We start from the raw sequence: 19,784 nt of genomic DNA on the forward strand, positions 1-19,784 counted from the left end.
TGAGAGTGGATCTACAGCACCCGCACACAACATGTGGTGCACATTTTTTGTCTTGGTCTCCCACAGACATACCGAAATAAGATTTGAACACTGAGCAGAAGTTGTTGCCCTCCTTTATCCTATGTTTTAGTGCCTTTGAACTAAGGAAGACGCCACACACATAGCAAAAACTGTCTGTATTATGCTTATAACGACGGGAAGATGCCATCCTTACATACTGGGACCCTCCAAAACAATAACAAAACAGGGTTTAGAATACTAGGTTGCACAGTTTTATCTTATCATGAATTTTCCTATGCTTAATTCATGTTAGCCAATACATTTCATATAATTGACCACCATTACCAGAAAAATAATTACATGAAGGTAGCAATACCACATACATATTAGTTTTGACCTAATTTATCATAAACAAAACAAAAATTCACTTAAACAAAAAAAAACTTTTTTTTTGTTACATGGTGTAATTTAGAACTACATAATTTGTATTCATGTCAAGATATTATTAGAATCATTAAATCAAGAAGACTTAGGTGGGTAGGCCTTGTGGCACGAATGGGAGAGGAAAGAGGAGTTTACAGGATTCTTGTCGGGAAAACCTGATGGTAAGAGACCTGTAGGAAGGCCAAGACGAAGATGGAGGGATAACGTTGAGATGGACCTAAACGAAATCGGTAGGGATGGAAAAGAGTATATAGATCTTGCTCAGGATAGGGACAGATGGAAGGCCTGTGTTGCTGCAGTCATGAGAATTAGTTAAGTTAGTTATTTGGGGAAGTTGATCTCAACATGTATCTATTTCTAAAAAAATATATGAAGGTAACAATGAGTGAATATGCCTAAGGGAATATTTGCTATCTACAATATTTATCACAAGTTTCTCTTTAATTGTCATTTTATAAAACCTTTCTTTTATTGAGATTGAGATTAAACTAAAAACTTCATATTAGTAAAATAAGCAGAGTGGGTAAAAGAAAAATTGGATAAGGCACAACTTACACCACATGGCATCATTTCTCTAAGTGGATGAAGTCCAGTTCTGGCATGCACTTACTTTTCACTCAAGCTCTCACCACATCGTGTGGTTTCTTACCATTCTCACGTTTTAACTTCGACTATTCTTGTCTTATCTCCTGATGAAGCCGCATGATGTAGTGAAAGCTTGAGATAAATGTAAGTACTCGTATATGCCAAAAATGGACATCATCTATTTAGTAAAAAAATGACCTAACGTCATGTTACTGTTCCCATTGTCAGAATTACAACAACAATTCATTCTCTTTGACACAGACTCCAAAAGTGTGCAGATGTACTACTCAGTCATCAGCTGCCCTTATTTGGAGGGCTTTAAGCTTACTCATTAGCATATACCTTATACTCTAGTTTAGTTTATATTTATGTAATTTGGCCATTGCTCCAGTGAGCTTATTATGGTCAAATACTTCCGGTTTTACGTGGTCGGGAACGTAATGCTGGGGAGGGGAGAGGGTATGGACACAAGGTGCCCCTCAGCATTTTATCACTATCATTTGACAACTGTAATAATTTTGTAGTAATGTGTACAATTAATTTTAGTAGAACTTTTGCTGGTTTGGATGATCCCGATGTGCTTGTCTTGAGTAATATGAGATATGCATTTTGTTATCAAAACCAATGTGTAAGTTTGACTTAAAAGTATTGTGGAGTGACACCCATGTGATAGTCTCAACAATGTTCTTGTTTTACTCCCGCAACAAGGCTCTCATTGTTAAACCAATAATTGAGGTCTGTTGTGCAAGAGGCATTATATATATTATTATGTATATATTTAATCGTGTCACGCACCAATATATAAGCCTTATCTCATGCTGTCCTCTAGACAGTCGATAGAATTTCCCCCTCTCTGGATATTTCTTAAATACCACACTGCCTGTATGATATATATTATAAAATACATTATTGTATGTGGTGAACTAGCAGTTATGGCCAATGTACATAGTCTGTGCATAGCAACGATTATGCATCTTGTTTATGTGTCTTATGGATGTTTAAGTTTTAATCATGTAATCCACCTTGTTACAAGTTAGAATATATTTAATTATGAAGTTCCAATCTTGAGATGTTTATTTATGTCATTAATATTAGGACATAACAAAATGGCGACGAGGATTAAAGAAGATACATAATTACTACTGTAAGTAGAATTATAGTAATTAAGTCCAAGTGAGCCAGTATGGAAAAACACATAAGTTTTATACCTGCATTTGAGGCTTATGACCCAAGCCAGGATATAAATTCGTATATTAAAAGATTCAAGGCTTTTATTGAGGCTAACGATATACAAGAAAGGAAACTAGTGTTTACTCTTATTTCTGTAATCGGTAGTTTACCATATCAAGAGCTGGAACACAGATTAAGTCCAAAGGATCCACAAGATTGCACCTTGGATGAACTCTTTGATACATTGCGAAAAATATATGCACCACAGGTTAATAAATGGATTCAACGATTCGCTTTTATGCAAATAAAGCAAGAACAAGGTGAGACAGCTACATCGGACATAAATAGTTTAAAAGTTGCTGCAATAACTTGTGAGTTTACAACAGATGAATTAGACACTCGTCTTAGAGAAAAACTTGTTTGGACCACCCGATAGTATACTAAAAGATAGATTACTGTCAGACATGCCCAACACATTCGAAAAGGTTTGTGATGTAGTACTCCAACATGAGATAATACGCACAATTAAAAATAAAGTCAATCAAAATGCATTTTTGGTAGGTGAAAATAAACAAATACAAGGCTCACGTAGATTCGGTACAAACAATTCGTTTGCTAAAGCTCATTTTTCAAAGAATCAACAAGATACAACAGAATCAACATTCGGAACAAATAATGCATACAAAGGCATGTCACAATCTAAACCCCATGCTGCATTTAGCCAAAAATTTGTATCACGGCAAAATCAGGCAAATGATATAAAATGTAAGCGCTGTGCAAGGTTAGGTTGTTCCTTTAAAGGAGAACTGTCCTGCATTAAATGCTATTTGTAGTTTCTGTAAGAAGAAAGGACATTTATTGGCTGCTTGTTTCGAAAGAAATAAACAATGGAAGGAACCTGCAGTCAATTTATCTAGTATTTATAAAGGAAATTGTGAAATGAGAAACAGTAATTTGGATACCAAAGGTAATGGTTATGGAGAACGCAATTCTCAACTTAGCTTATTATCTGTGCAAGAAGATAGTGCATATACTTTTTTTAACTACAAACACACAACAAATGTACAATAAAAAAGCAAACGAATCTATTTCTAATTTGCAACACGCATCTGATCAGATTTCATTGAGAAATGAACGTTTACCTTTGTACATTGATATTATAATACAAGACCAATCGTTAGAAGCTATTGTCGATTCTGGTAGTTTTGCTAATTTCATTTCAAAAGATTTGTTAACTAATCTTATTGGCAACTTCACACTGAGTCCGTTATTAAATTCATATACGTCGATCTCAGGTGAAAGATTGTGTTTATTAGGCCAATTAAACTTAAAACTTTACTATCATGGCAAAATGTACATGATGCCTTTTGTTGTTGGCGATAAGATTAATACAAATATATTAATTGGCAGAGTTGGAATGAACATTATTTGGTGATTGGCGCAGCAAACTTCTAAATGAGTTTCCTGAAACTGATTACATTCAAAATGAAGATTCTACACATGCTTGCTTAGGTCTGAAATCAAAAGATTCGCTACCAGATGCTTGTTCGAAAATTCAGCGTTCAGGCATAATGGATACTCCAAAGGTACATGTACAGAAGATTGATGACGTGGGTGAATGTTCACGAACATCAAATGTGCAAGGGCAAACTAGCAAAGTCATGATTCTGAACAAACATAAAGCCGACGTACATAATTCAAGTAATGTAAAACAAATGAACATTGAAGACTGTCGTTCACAATTACTGACATCTTTTGCAGAATTGTTTAATGAGGATATTAGTACACCCATTAAAGATTTCAAGGTATCAATACCTTTACAGAAGAATGCTAGGCCTGTGTTCAGGAAAGCGTACAGAAGAATAGCATATTCATTACGAGATCAAATAAAAGAAGAAATAGATAATATGTGTAAGCAGAATATTATAGCTCCTATAGAACATTCAGAATGGGCAAGTCCTATTGTGCCAGTTAAGAAATCAAATAATTCTATACGTATCTGTGTAGATTACTCGAAAACGGTCAATTTTCAAACCGATGGTTTGGTGTATCCTCTATCAGATTTTCCTGATATTTTACAAAAAGTTAAAATAGGAAATTACTACACCAGGCTTGATTTACGTTCAGCATTTTTACAAGTTAGTTTGCATCCAGACTCACAAAACATATTATGTTTAAATTATGGTTCTCACTTGTACAGAATGCAACGTTTACCATTTGGTACAAATGTTTCTTCTCAGCTTTTCCAACAGGTAATTGATTCAATTTTAACAGGATTGAAAAGAGTTGCAGCATTTATTGATGATGTTATCATTTCCGGAGATAGTCTACAAGAATGTTTCCAAAGAACAAAACAAGTTCTGGAACGCTTTAAAGATTATAATGTTAAAGTCAATTTAAGTAAATCTGAATTCCTAGTGCAAGAAGTGATTTACTTAGGAAGACGTTTCACGGCAAATGGAATCACACCAACTGAAAAGCATGTGCGTGCTATTTTAGAAAGTCCAGAGCCAAAGGATAAGGTTCAACTAGAAAGTTCTTTTTTAGGGATGGTTGCATTTCAAAGCCGTTTTCTACACAACTTGTCATCTACAATACCACCCCTATATCGACTTCTGAGGAAAGGCGAAAAATGGTTGTGGTCTAATCAATGTTTGTCGGAATTTAAGGCTGTTAAAGATAAGATTGTTCAGACACCTGCTATAATTCCATTCGATCCTTCAAAAGAAATAATCCTAGAAACGGATAGTTCTTGCTACGGTGTTGGACGACGATTAGGGCACAAGATAAATGGCGAACATCGAACAGTGGCGTGTTTTTCAGCTACACTTTCACCTGCTCAGAAGAATTACTGTCAGGGAGAAAGAGAGGCATTAGCCATTGTTTCGTCTGTGAAACATTTTTACTTATATCTGGCAGGTCAAAAATTTACAATATACACTGATTCAACGACTGAGAAATCATTGCTTGATTCGAATACAGCAGTGCCAATGCAACAAAATGCACGTTGGCAGAGATGGAAAATATCCATGGCATCTCTGAATTACGCAATAGTGTTTTCTAAGAAGGTTCCAATAGCAGACGCTTTGTCAATATTACCACTACCTGAAGAATTGCAATCAGATTTGGTTTTGACAGCGGATGCAGATCTAGAACAAAAGTTACGACCGTTACGCATATCTGAGATCAAGGAGCATACAAAACGCGATAGTTTGTTGTCTAAAATAACAATTTACGTTAAGAATGGTTGGCCAAGAGGAATTGATCCACAAAAGTAGCTTTATGGAAGAAACGTCTGGAACTGTCAACAGAAGATGGATTGTTGATGTGGGGAAATAGAATTGTATTGCCAGAGACACTGCGATGCAAGTTTCTCACTCAAATTCATGGTCTGCACAGTGGCGTAGTGAGATTAAAACAGATTTGCAGAGATTTAGTTTGGTGGCCTAAAATGACTTCTGACATTTAAAGTTTTGTTGCAAAATGTGATGCTTGTCAGACGAATGCAAGAGCTCCAGCAAAAGGACAATTTATATCATGGACACTGACATCACAACCTATGGAACGTGTACATGTCGATCATTTCTATTTCAAAGGTTATTTATTCCTGTTGTGTGTTGATGCTCACACGAAATTTTTGAATGTTTGGCAGTGTTCTAATTTAACGGCTCAGGAAGCAATTAGACATTTAAAAAGCCAATTTTACATACTTGGTTCTCCAAAAGAGTTAGTCTCAGATAATGGACAACCCTTTGCAAGTGAACAATTTAAGATGTTCTGCCAAAGGTTGGGCATTGAACTAAAGCATTCCTGCCCATATAAACCTTCAAGAAACAGGTTGGCTGAGAGAACAGTCAATACCGTGAAAAGGTATCTAACCCTCATAGGAGATATTCCAAAAGGGGATGTTAGAAAATTAAATACTGAAGTAGAATCACTACTGCGTAAAGTAATACACTGGCATAACAACACTCCATTGCCATCAACTGGAACATCTCCAAGTTCATTAATGTTTTCTTACAACACTGCAAGTAATATAATCATTAAAGATGACACTGAAAATGTTCATTATGAATGTGAGAAATTTTCAATTGGAAATAAAGTATATTATTACTGTCCTGAAAGAAAGATATATCGGAAAGGAGAGATTATTGAAAGATGCAATTTTGCTGTGTATAAAGTAAGAGATGTAGAAAGTGGCAGATACAGAAATGTACACTATTCATTTTTAAAGATTCTTCATGAAACAGGAGGAGATTCAAATCAGTCAGAAATACCCAAGGAATATGACGATAGTGCATATCATGCATATTTATATCCTCCAATTAAAAATGAAATGCATCGGCAGGAACTAAGCGACAGTGAAGAACACAATGCTCACAGTTCGTCTCCGAAGCAAGAAAGTAGATCATATTCGAAGGAAGCGAGCAGACTTGGTCCAGGAACAAGTTTGTCTTCGAAGGGAGGAAGTGATTTTGTAAGAAGGAAATCTCGAAGAGTAAAAAGGCCAAGAGCATTTTACCCCTCATAAGTTTGTTTTCTCTAGAAGGGGAGAAGATTGATATATATTATAAAATACATTATTGTATGTGGTGAACTAGCAGTTATGGCCAATGTACATAGTCTGTGCATAGCAACGATTATGCATCTTGTTTATGTGTCTTATGGATGTTTAAGTTTTAATCATGTAATCCAGCTTGTTACAAGTTTGAATATATTTCATTATGAAGTTCCAATCTTGAGATGTTTATTTCTGTTTATGTCATTAATATTAGGACATAACACTGTATGTATGTAAATGTGAGTATCATCAGCATATTGGTGATACTGAGCATGTGAGAGACTTTTAGGCAAGTCCATTCCATAAATGGAGAAAAAAAGAGGTCAAAGGATGCTCCCCTAGGGGACTCCATTACAAATGTTTAACCAACCAGAAGAGAAGTTATTTTTGCCTCGGATTTGATACCATAGCAATTCCCTTTTGATAATGTGTAAGTTTGACTTAAAAGTATTGTGGAGTGACACCCATTTGATAGTCTCAACAATGTTCTTGTTTCTCTCCCGCAACAAGGCTCTCATTGGTAAACCAATAATTGAGGTCTGTTGTGTAAGGAGAAAAATAGAATTGTTGCTTTTTCTGTTAAGTGTTAGATTGTTTTTCAAGTTTCTCATTTTCAGTGTTATTAGCAGTATTATTAAAGTTATTAACAGTACAGTGTAATTCACCAAAGCAAGAAAATAAATACAATAACATTCTGTACTATACCCTTTATATTTAAATGCATTAATTCAAAAACACAGTTTTCTTATATTTAAAAAAATGGCTTCTCTATTGTAATAAGCCTCTTTTATCCCACTTAGTGGATATAACATCATCAGCATTCTACCGTCAGACATTTTTGTAGAAGTTAATTAATTTCATCCACATACTTATGTAATGAATCCAAAATTAATGGAGACGTGGTCTCCACTTAATGTGGCACGAAGCTTAGGATATACACTGTGAAAATTTTGGAGCCCCAACCTTACCCCACCATACCTGGTTCAAATTCCTTGATCTTTGTTCCGGATATCTCCAAATGGGTGAGGCACGTGATGTTCTTCGGGAGGGTGGCTGCATCCAGCGTCTTCCACTCCACGTTCCTCATCTGGAAGGAGGTGATGTTGTCCCCAGAGATGCTCTCCAAGATCCTGCGTCCCTGGCGAGTGTGGTCAGGGAACTGCTCCTTCGGGAAGGAATAGTTGAGGGAGGTGAAGGAGAGGCTCATGCCTTCCAGGTTCAGCAGGCTGTCCTCCACATTGGACGACTTCTGCAACAGGTATCTGCACTCTGAATCGTCATTCCTGGAAAATAGAGATGGAGGTATCAGAATTTAGTTCGGCTGGGCTCCAGGCAGTGTTGCTACAAGATAGAAAATTTCACTGCTCAGTGAAATTCAAGCCTGGGCTCTGCACAGTGTTGCCATACGCAGAGAAATTTCCCTCGGCTCATGGAAATTCAATGGAGAAAAGAGAAGTTTCATAGAAAAATACCAGTGATTGGAAACTTACTTTTTAAAGGTAACTAATTTACATTTACTTGATACAGTTACTCATTTTAAAAAGTAACTATGTACTTGAAAAGTAGCTGTAAGCATGGGCGTCATAGGAGGAGAATCGAACCTATCACTCGCCTTCTTCCCTTTGATATTTCCACTGTTGCAAAAAGAGGTAGTGATTGCTGCTACAACTGTTTCAAGCATTCCCAATGGCTGGTAGCAGCAATACCGACTGCAAAAAACCAAAACAAAACAAAAACAGAACGCTTGTTATTTTCATTCTTACTAATATTAATAAAGTTCAGTTTTCGAACAGAATAACAAAAGTAAAAAAAAATAAGTGTTAGAATGCAGGAACATATTTTTCATTGCACATGGTTCTACAATGTAATAAATTCAAAAATAAGATTGTTATGCGAGAGGTCGCACAACATAAACTTCATGACTAAAATTTCCACTTAAGTTTTCGAGCTTTTTTGAACTCTGTGCTCATAAATTTATATATGTATGCATTTTAGTACACTAACTGTATCAAATGTAACAACAATAATAGAAGAAAGAAAAATGATTGTACTGCATATTCACTGATTTGGTGCCTCTAGTAGAAGTCTCCCCAATGATATGATAATATTATAGTAATAATAATTTTTATTGTTCTTATTTTTATTCAAGGTTTATGAACTGGAAACTCTTCAAAAATTCCTGGCTTCGCCCATCTAAGTTACTTATTGTAATGATAGAATCACTATATGATCCTTTTTTTTATTTGTTATTGTGCATGTTCAATATTATTTTTGTTTAGTGACAGTAATACTTTTTTTCATAGTTGCAATGTGTTACCATAAAGGGACACCATTGAGCAATGGGGGTTGGCATTCTTATGTGTTTTTGGGCAAGAAGAAGGACTTCGAAGGTTCTCTCGGTGCCGGAGTGGCTGTGGCTAGTCACGTGACTAGGAGTCAACATTTTTTACATGACAATGCATGGTAGTCGACGCAATTGTTGATTCGTTTGACGACAAGCCAACGTTAAGTTTCTGCGGGATTTCAGGTCCCAAGTTACGCCAATGGCATAAGGTATACATATGGAAGAAGTACATTGGATGTTTCAATTGTAAGCACCGGGCATTGACAGACAGAAATATCTCAATATATTCGCGATTAAAATTGCTACCTGAGTGCTAGTGTTGCTTCCAATATGGCTACTGCATGTGAGTTAGTATTAGGTAGTAGAAGCGTGTGGTCATGGCTGTTATGGAAAAAAAAAACCTTTGAAGTTACGGGATATTTATAAATATTGTGAATGAGATGTGAATTCCAGGACTATAACGTAGGGCTCGCGGAGATGATTTGAAAACAAAGGAATTCACCTGTCCTTGCAAAGCTTGGACAAAAGAAAAATGCAAACATATCGTTGCAGTTTTTCCTCTAAAGAAGCAGGCTGGTTTAATAATTACAATATTCACAATTTCATGACCACGCAATCTACATCAAAATAGGACATAGAAAGGGACATCATACAAAATGAAACAACAATATTACCATACCCATTTTCTATTTCTGGTTATAAATAAGACATTATTTTCATCTTCGCCTTTAATGCCTTGTATTTGCTCCAAATTTCATACATTGATATGCGTGTGAATTCGGAAAGACGCTTCATGACTTTTGAATGACTTCAACACAGCATAGTGTCCTACATATAGTAGTTCCCACAAATCTCACCAGATGGCATATTGGATAATTTGAATCGCAAATAGGTGAGATTGATGGTTTCTTAACGTCAAGAAAAGTGCAGAGTTTCACTTTACACATCTATTCAATTAAATAACGATGTATTCTATCCATATCTTTCCTTTGTCTCTCGCTTTTTCCTGTTCTTCTCTCTCTCTTTTGTATTTTTATTTCCTCTGTCTCTTTATTTCTATTTATCTTTCTTCTTCTACACCCCTTTCTCTCTCTCGTCCTACCTCTCTTCTCTCTCTCTCTCTCTCTTTCTGGCTCTACAGCCCTTGGTGGGCCTTGGCCTCCTCCACAATCAGCCTCCATTCCAATCTGTCATCAATTCTTCTCCTCCATCCTTTAATTTTCATTGTTCGCAAGTTTGCAGCGACGTCATCTATCCATCGAAGCCGTGGTCTGCCCTTTCTTCTTACGTGGTGAAGCTTTTCTTTCAACATTCTTCTTGGCATCCTATTGTCCATCATTCTCTCCACATGCCCCAACCACTTTATTCTCTGGGCTTTGACAAATCTCACTATATCTTGGCCTTTTATTAAATCATCTAGCTCTGCATTACATCTTATTCTCCAGTCGTCATCTTCCCTCACAGGTCCATATATCTTTCTTAATATTCTTCTCTCAAATATTCTGAGGGCATTTTCATCTGACAGTTTCAAAGTCCAATTATCTGATCCATAAGTGACAACTGGTCGTACCAGTGTCTTATAAATTTTAAGCTTTGTATTTCTTGTGATCAGTCTATTTCTAAACAACTGCATATTTGCAAAATATGCACGATTGCCTGCCTGTATTCTTTCCTTTATTACTTTACTCATATCATTATCACTATATACCATTGTCCCCAGATATTTAAAACAAGGAACTCCCTCAAACTTATTATCTCCAATTGTCAGATCTTGAGGTGCTCTTCTGATCTCAGAGTTAGACATTCTCATATACTTTGTCTTTTTTTCATTTACATTGAGCCCTATTTTTATTGCTTCTCTTTCCATTTGCTCATAGATTTGCTTAAGTGTTATTATTGTTCTAGAAATGATTGTAACATCATCTGCATATGCACATATTTGACTGGATTTTCCAAAGATGGTTCCCTTTTGATCAACTACATTCATTACTTTGTGCAATGCTAGATTAAATAATACTGCCGAAAGGCCATCCCCTTGTTTCACTCCTGCATTGAATTTAAACTCTTCACTCAGTTTACTACAAACTTTCACTCGTGCCTTAGTACCACTCATAGTCATTCTTATTAGTCTTATTATTTTGATGGGAATATTATACTCTTCAAGTACCTTAAACAGTTCATTTCGATTAACACTGTCAAAAGCCTGCCTGAAGTCAACAAATAAAAAATGCAAATCCACATCATGTTCATAAAACTTTTCCATCATCTGTCTAATTATAAAAATCTGATCAGTAGTGCTCCTGCCAGGGCGAAATCCACATTGGTACTCTCCCAGTATATCTTCTGTGTAACATTTTATTCTCTCACTGATCAATCCTGACAAGATCTTATAGACCACACTAAGAAGTGTGATGCCTCTGTAATTTCCGCATATCAATTTATCACCTTTCTTATAAATTGGGCATATTATTCCAGATTTCCATTTATGTGGCATTGTTTCATTTTCCCATATCATTACAATCAATCTATGTATTGCTGCCAACAATGCGTTACCACCAAGTTTGATAAGTTCAATTATCACCTCATCCTCGCCTGGAACTCTATTATTACTCATTTTCTTCATTACAAATTCAACTTCTTCAATACTAGGTACTTGTACCTCATGACCATCCCTATTTTGTATATTCCTATTATACTGCTTTTCTTCTTCTTGGTCTTCCACTTTATTCAAAATCTCTTTAAAGTGCTCTGCCCATCTATTGAGTATCTGATTCTCTTCTACAATTACTTTCCCATTTTTATCCTTACATACTTCTATTCTTGGCTCAAATCCTATTCTCATTCTATTTATAGCTCTATAGAATTTTCTTATTTCACTTTGCTGATTTAGTTCTTCTATTTCTTGCATCTTCTTTTTATACATCATTTTCTTCTTTTCCTTGCATACCCTATGTGCTTTCCTTCTTAGTTCTTTATACCTCTCAGTATTACTTCGAGTTTCCCTCTGTAGCATTTTCTCTCTAGCTTTATTCTTCTCATCTATAACCTGTATGCACTCTTCATCAAACCACTCATTCCTTTTAGTTTTCTCTTCTCCAAAAGTTTCTTGTGCTGCCTCCTTTATCACTCCTTCTATTATTTCCCATTCTTCCTCCACCACTCGAAGTCTGTTATTCTCTTTCTCCTTCAGTTTACTCTGTACCTTACTTACATATTCACTAATAACTTCTTCTTCTTTCATTTTTTTCATATTCCACTTCTTTCTCTTGGCCATCTCGTTTCTTTGCACCGCTATCAATTTTTCCCTCATTACTAATTTTACCAGGTAGTGGTCGCTATCACAATTGGGCCCTCTGCAGCTTCTCACATCAATAACTGATGAGGCATGACGTGCATTAACCAGTATATGATCAATCTGGCTTATTGTTCCATTAGGTGCCTTCCATGTTCCTAAGTGAATTCTTTTATGTTCGAAACAGGTACTTGTTATGATCATGTTGTTCCTGACAGCAAACTGGCAAAGAAGGTTCCCATTCTCATTGTTTTCTGCATGGAGAGTATGCCGCCCTGCAACCCCTTGTTGATTCTTGTCCTTTCCTATCTGAGCATTAAAGTCGCCCAATACGGTTACCATATCATACTTTTGGATCTTTCCACATGCTTGTTCCAGATTGTCATAGAACTCTTCTTTCTCGTTCTCATCTTTCTCTTCTGTAGGCGCATGTGCATTTATAATTGTTATGTTTCTAAATCTTCCTCTCAACCGTATTCTACACATCCTTTCATTAATTGCTTCAAATTCCATAAGACTTTTTCTCATCTTTTTGGTTATTATAAAGCCTACACCGAATTGTCCGGTCCTCCTCTCTGGTCCACTATAAAATAATGTGTACCCTGGCTTATCAATTCTTCCTTGTCCCTGCCATCTAATTTCCTGAAGTGCAACCAGATCATACCTAAATTTTAATATCTCATTTGACACTTCATTCATTTTCCCAGGTCTTAACAAAGTCCTGACATTCCATGTTGCAAGTGATAAATCACTAGTCCGTAAATATCGCCAGGTTCGAATTCCATTACATCCATCCATCATCCGAGGCTGTTGCATTGGTTTCACAACGGTTTTATTTTTTTGCAGGGTGGGGTTGTCGGCCCCACGCCCAACCCCCAACCTGGAGGACCAGGTTTGTATAGGGTTTTCTCCCCTAGGTAGGTTGGCATTAGCGTGCCTTCGGAGTCCTTCCTGCCCCTCGGTTTTCTGTCAGGGTTTCCTTCCCTTAGCCTTTGGGGATCCCTCCCCTTACTGCAAGGCAGCAGTAGCTGAGCTTATTTAGTGGCGGCTCTCCTCGCCACATCGCAGGATTTTCTTCGGAGACTTGCAGCATTTACCGAGATGCAGTTGCCACTCCACATCTCACTGCCTCCTCCAATCCTGCTGCTGCTTGTCCGCGACTGTTTCCAGCTAGCCAACATATCTGCTGGCCGTTCCCCTATCCGCAACCTGGGGACGCGCCTGGTGGCATGCAGCTCTGCCACTGGGAAGGTAACCCAGCCCAGGGTCCTACCTCTCTTATGTGTGCGATTATTGATCTAATCTAAATTATTCTGAAAATTTGGGATATAGCCCCCCTCACCCGTACGTTGGCGACGCTTCTGTTGTTCTCCGTTAAAGTCCCTTACTGAAGAGCCAATATCAATAAACATTCCTTACAAATATTAGTACTAATTTATATCCCTGCTTTTTCTATTGATTGATTGATTGGTTGTTTTAAGTTCACTTTATGCACTGGTAGGCTAATCGGGACTGGACCTACGGTTTAAATTGGGATCCGAACCACCGTGTGCTTCCGCTGGTTATCGAACCCGGGACACCTTGATTACAAGGCGACGACGTTACGTTTCTATTGTAATCGTACATTTATTGTGCCACAACATTCCCAAATCCGGATTTAGGGGGGATGGGCTTGGGGAGGCTATAGCCGCGGCATCCCAACTGCAAAGCAGTGAAGGCGCCAGAAAATATGAGTAAATACGCAGTAAAGGGCAGACATATTTACTGGTGATTAGTCACAGTTAATATAACTCAAAATATGGAGAGAAAAAAAATCATATTTAGGCTAAAAAGCAATCATTTATTAATTTTCTTCTCGTTTATTGGCTGGCTGGATAAGGGGGAGGGGATTGGTCGACCGCTGGCGTCTGCCCGTTGCCGCCGTACCCCCTTTGACGCCGTCACTGCTGTAGGTAATAACAAAGCAACAACAATAATAAAACGAAAAATGTATCTCTTTTTGGGGGGTAACTCAAATTGATTGATTGATTTGATGTTTTAAGTCCACTTTATGCACAGTAAGGCTAATCGGGACTGGACCTACAGTTTAAAGTGGGATGCGAACCACTTGTGCCTCCATCGGGTATCGAACCCGGGACCCCTTGATTACAAGGCGATGGCGCTACCACTGCGCCATCGGGGAGGCTTGGGGGTTAACTCAAATTTAGAGTTATTTATTATAATAATAATTGCTAATACGTATCATTTAATTTATAAATTTTTAAACATCTCTTCAATGGTGCTGGATTTAGAATATTCAAAGAAATTTGAGAACACTGTTAATTTGCGGAACGCATAACTATTCGATACTTCTGAGAATTGAATGTTAACAATAAGCACTAAGCTGTACGCTATATGGCAGGCTGACAGCCTTTGTCTGTAAGCCAATGTGTGACTGTATCTGTGAATTGAATTTTTTCCGTTACTTTGAACCATAATGTTGCAACTCTACAATTGTACGATTAGCTCTAGCTGTAATATTACCATAGCATTGGTGGTCACATCTAATACTCTAACAGTATTTCGCCGACCAAAGTGGTACAGCGTGCTACGACGCCAGGTGTTCCAGGACCGAATCCCAGCCTGAGCATTCTTTGTAAGTGTATTCTTTCATCAAATCTTCGCTCATCTTCATCATCGTGATAGACAAATTTGGCCAAAAAAAAAAGCATCGCAAAATAACTTAATTTAATCAACCTCGCATAATTTCTCATTTTCTCTTTGTTTCACATTTTCGGATTTAACCTGCCCTTTAAAAAAAAGCTTTGGTAAGAACCTTACAGAAACATACAAAACAAAGATAAAACATGAATGCAAGACTAATATAAGTATGAAATGAGGACAAAAAGTGGTAAATGTTGTAAGTGCCAAAAGCGAAAGTGTTGGGAAATCGCATCGTTCCGCACATCAGCCCATAAGAACGTGCACACTAGTGACCTCTTTACACGCCCTTTGAACTATTTAGAGGGCTACCAGCCACTTTTCACGTTTACCACATTATAAAGCATGGCACATTTCACAGTTTAAAGTGGAAAACGGTGTTTGAATTATTGTGGCACTTACAGCGTTTACCAATTTTAGTCTTCAAATCTTATTGATCATTATTAATAGAAAGAAAGAATTCAATAAAATCTAACACTTCATAAAAACATTTAAACATTTCAACTATCTTTATATATATATACATACACGGTACTAACCTGGGTCACAGGGGCTAAAAATTTTCACTAAAAATGTATACGTAATACAAAAATATATTCATATGTGTATATATGCATGGCCCCTCCCTCAAAGAAAATACTGGGTAGGACCACAAGGAAGAAAAGCTCCGACGAAAAGTCCCCGCTTTCAGCTCGGGACGTAAGGAAGCATGGTCCACTCCCCACCTCCCCTCCACGCGGGAGTACGGTGCACAGGACTCGTGGGTCTGCGCAGTCAAGGAATATAGAAGTATTTTAGGAAGAGCATTCCGAGACACGGAGCTCTATCATTGGCCAGAAGCCGCAACGAGCTCTGACGTGACCAAGGGGATCTGTCAAGTGGCGAGGCTCGCGTAGCAATGTAAGCTTACGGGAAATATTTTCATTTTTAATTGTCCATATCTTGGTTCTATTGACCATTTGCAGAAGAATAATAAGCAAAACGCAAGGAATAAGACCTAGGCAATAATATGAAGAAGTTTACAGCACGCAATTACAATAAATGGCGTTATACAAATCAAACAAAAAGTAATCACGACTATCCTCTTATATCGCTCCTACATTGAAATCTGAAGTTGCATATGGGTAAATAAATACAATTTTACGTATTAAATATTTCGCTACCACACCGATACTTATTATCCTTCATACCTTCAAATTTTCACAGATGTTTGTTATTAATAATTTGTTCATTATAATTTATATATCTAGTAAACATAGGACGTCGCTGTCGCTGTTGTTATATGACGTCGCTTTTCTACGTTTTTAGGGTAACCGCAACAATAAAAATGAATGATGAAATGATAAATTTGAGCGTATGCTAGATGAGTGTGGCAAGCACTGGTGTACGCAGGGGGGGCTTAAGGGGCTGCAGCCCGCCAAAATTCTTAGAAAATAAAAAAAATCAAATGAAGACAGTAATGAAGTAAAAAAAAACAACTTTAAAATGACCCCCGATAATTTTTTTTGAGTTTGAATAACTTTTAAAACGAAGGATTAAAATGGTAATTGGAGCTCGTATCTAATGAAAATAGAACAGCGACAACGGGATATCAGCGAAATTGATTTTCGGCGATACATTCTATGAACCAATCTCATTCTGTTGAGTAAAGGTTAGATTCATGGCACTGAACCCGCGTACAATTTGAATTGAATTAACATAATCCTTGAGTGAGATGGAAATGGGTTTTGGATATCTTTCTTTTGTAGATGTGAAAATCTTTAACTAGTGATGCACACATGCTTTCGCTTACATTAAGGTTTACACTATGGTAAAATTGCAGAAATATTCTACCTAAAATTATTTGTGTTTAAAATACCGTAACATCAAAATATGCTTTTTAGAAATTAATAAATAAATAATAAATGGATAAAATGCAATGTCGTTGGAAAGCGTAATCACTTAATAAATTCAAAGAAACTCGTGCCAGCTCGATGGCGAATCTGGTCAACCGCGTGTTCGACTTTGAATCCCATCACTGAAGTTCCCGACTTGGAGTCACGTCGTGGGCATTGATGTTCTTTGTGCCTGCCCTTTCATCAATTTTATGTGATCAACACTCATCGCCGCGATTAACCAAAAGTGGTAAAAAAGCGACGTCAAATAACAAATACATGAACAATAGGCCTGGCATCTGTCTTGGTTTAGCAATGTGATTTGTTAATCACTATACGGTGGACGCCGAGGCGGAAATAAATATCAGTAAGAATAAAATTCATTACAACTTACCCTTCCTGGAGACTTATGATTTTGAAGACGATTCTACCCACTGTCGTCTTTTTCTCGCTGCACTTGCTTCCATGGACTTGAGTTTCATTAGTTTATTCAAATGTCGAATTCTAATAAAAGTTCTTGTTCTGACATACAGGGAAATAATCTTTTCGTTAACTTCACCAAATTTTGACTGAAGTACTGTCTTTAGAGTGTCCATAACTTTATGTTGCTTGAAAACAATTGACCCATGGAAGGATGCAAACACAATCTCAAATTGAATAACTTTTTCCATATCCGAACCACTACGTGCTTCCACCGGGTACCGAACCCGGAATCCCTCGATTATAAGGCGATGACGTCACCACTACGCCATCGGGGAGCACAAGAATGTTTACCTTTGGCACGCTTATTCATGGTACAGACACCGAATACACGTAATACGACCTAAAATTACTCGGTTTAATACTCGTATTCAAGACAAACAGCACAAGCACTTCTGTAAACGAATACCTGATCGCTACTACTGGACCTGCAGATTTTTCTGACATCTGGGAGAAATCTGTGCCTCGAAGTTGGCTTATACCGAACAATGAAAGCCATGTCGCTTTCGGAAACTGGAAGCAATTACTTTCCATTTGAATGTTCCCAACTGCAGGTATGAACCCCCTCGGTGTATGTCAAATCGTCTATCGTATATCCCTTATCTGGAGGAATCGCTAGCGTAACGCTCTATGGACTCACAAGCGAACCTTGGTTGAGGCATGGGTGTGTATCATTGTGTGTCTTATCTATTTCATCTTTCATTTTCATTTCATTGCCCTAGTTTGCTCTATATGTCAAAAAGCGACGTGAAATATTAAAACAGATTGATTGAATTGGCGTTTTAAGTCCAGTTTATGTACATTGAGGCTAATTGTACCTACAGTTTAAAGTGGGATCCGAACCACTACGTGCCTCCACCGGGTACCGAACCCGGGATCCCTCTATTATAAGTCGATGACGCCACCACTACGCCATCCGGGAAGCCCTCAAAATAGAAATAGATGAGAACGTTAATTGGTTCAGTAACGATCTCGCTACCCAGCGAAGGTTTAAGGCTCGAGTCCCGCTTGGACATTGTGTCCCTTTGTAGGTGTACATCTATTTCATCTATTCATTACTCATCCTCGCCTTCCAATTAGGTAAAAGTTACAGGAAAGCAACCCAAAAATAATAAAATAATATTTGCCTCGTAATGACGCAATTTGACAAGGAGGCCCGCAAGATTTTTTCACGGGAGAGGCAGCAGTGCTCAAAGAGGGAAAGGTTTTGGAATGCTATCTCTCTAGTTAAGAAAATCCTCTTAAAGAAAATTCCCCCACTAGGATAAATTGCATAGCCATCCTCCGCCCACTACATTTTCTCTATGATTTTGCAATATACTCGTACTTATTATGTTATGCAGCAGTAACTTCAATTAATTCTTGTCAACAATAAGTCGCCCCTGCAAAGAAGTTGCTGAAATTCTACTGCTGGAAATTTTTAAAATACAACACTACCTGAATATATGTACAATATATTGACATAATTTGATGCATGTTTCTTCCGTATCAAAAAAAAAAAAAAACACTACGTGTTAAATAAAAATTAAATAAGAAGGATACTGTTATAGACATTCGTATTATTGAAACTGATGGCAATATTTGCATTCATACGGCTTAGAAGTTTATTATTGCGTAACTGTAACTTCATAATAATAATAGTTTTACTCACACACACACACAACACCGAAATTTTGGAGCTTCCCGTGGATGCAACTCGACAGGACCCAAAGACTACAAAAAAGCCTAAATATAGGGTCATTACACACACACACAATATATATATATATATATATATATATATATATATATATATATCCTGAGTGCCCAATTGTATTAATTTCCACGTAGTACACCCTGGACTGCATTTTACATACTAGTGACTAGCGAGGCTCTGGCGTCTGGACTCGTTGTCACGGTATCTAGTGACATGAGAAACGCAGTTCGATATAAATTATTTTTGTTTATTGATTCATTTGATGCACAAACATGAAAGTGTGAGGTTTGATTTTATTTTGTGGATAAACTTGTATCCGAGCCAGACGTCGGGAGTTGGAGCCGGGTCTTTCCTGAGTGACAGCCGCCGCCTAGAACATGACATATTTGCACCAACGCGGAGATAAGGAAAGATTATTTTCGCCGCTACCGGGCTCGAGTCGCAGCAGGCGTTCGAACCCATGTTCACGGATGACCAGGAAAACCAGCTGGAGCCCAACTCTGAAAGGATCCAGGACGCGTCGCCGACCGCGCCTTTCAAGACAATGGACAGAGGTCATTTCCATCCCCTGAGAAAGCGAAGCGAAGCCACCTTAGCGTGGGTTTCAACGGACGAATTTGAATCTCTTATATATATGC

General features: G+C 37.5%; 1 protein-coding gene across 1 annotated transcript in view; it reads right to left on the reverse strand.

The window, feature by feature from the left end:
- Nucleotides 1-19,784, reverse strand: part of LOC145996958 (uncharacterized) — a 41,762-nt gene that overhangs the window by 17,545 nt on the left and 4,433 nt on the right. The window contains exon 2 of the mRNA XM_083133550.1: nucleotides 7,739-8,043. Coding sequence (XP_082989676.1) covers nucleotides 7,739-8,043 — 305 coding nt within the window. The remainder of the gene's footprint in view (nucleotides 1-7,738; nucleotides 8,044-19,784) is intronic.

This window comes from Lepisma saccharinum, chromosome 13 (genome assembly GCF_977018435.1).
Source record: "Lepisma saccharinum chromosome 13, izLepSacc3.1, whole genome shotgun sequence".
Lineage (NCBI taxonomy): Eukaryota > Metazoa > Arthropoda > Insecta > Zygentoma > Lepismatidae > Lepisma > Lepisma saccharinum.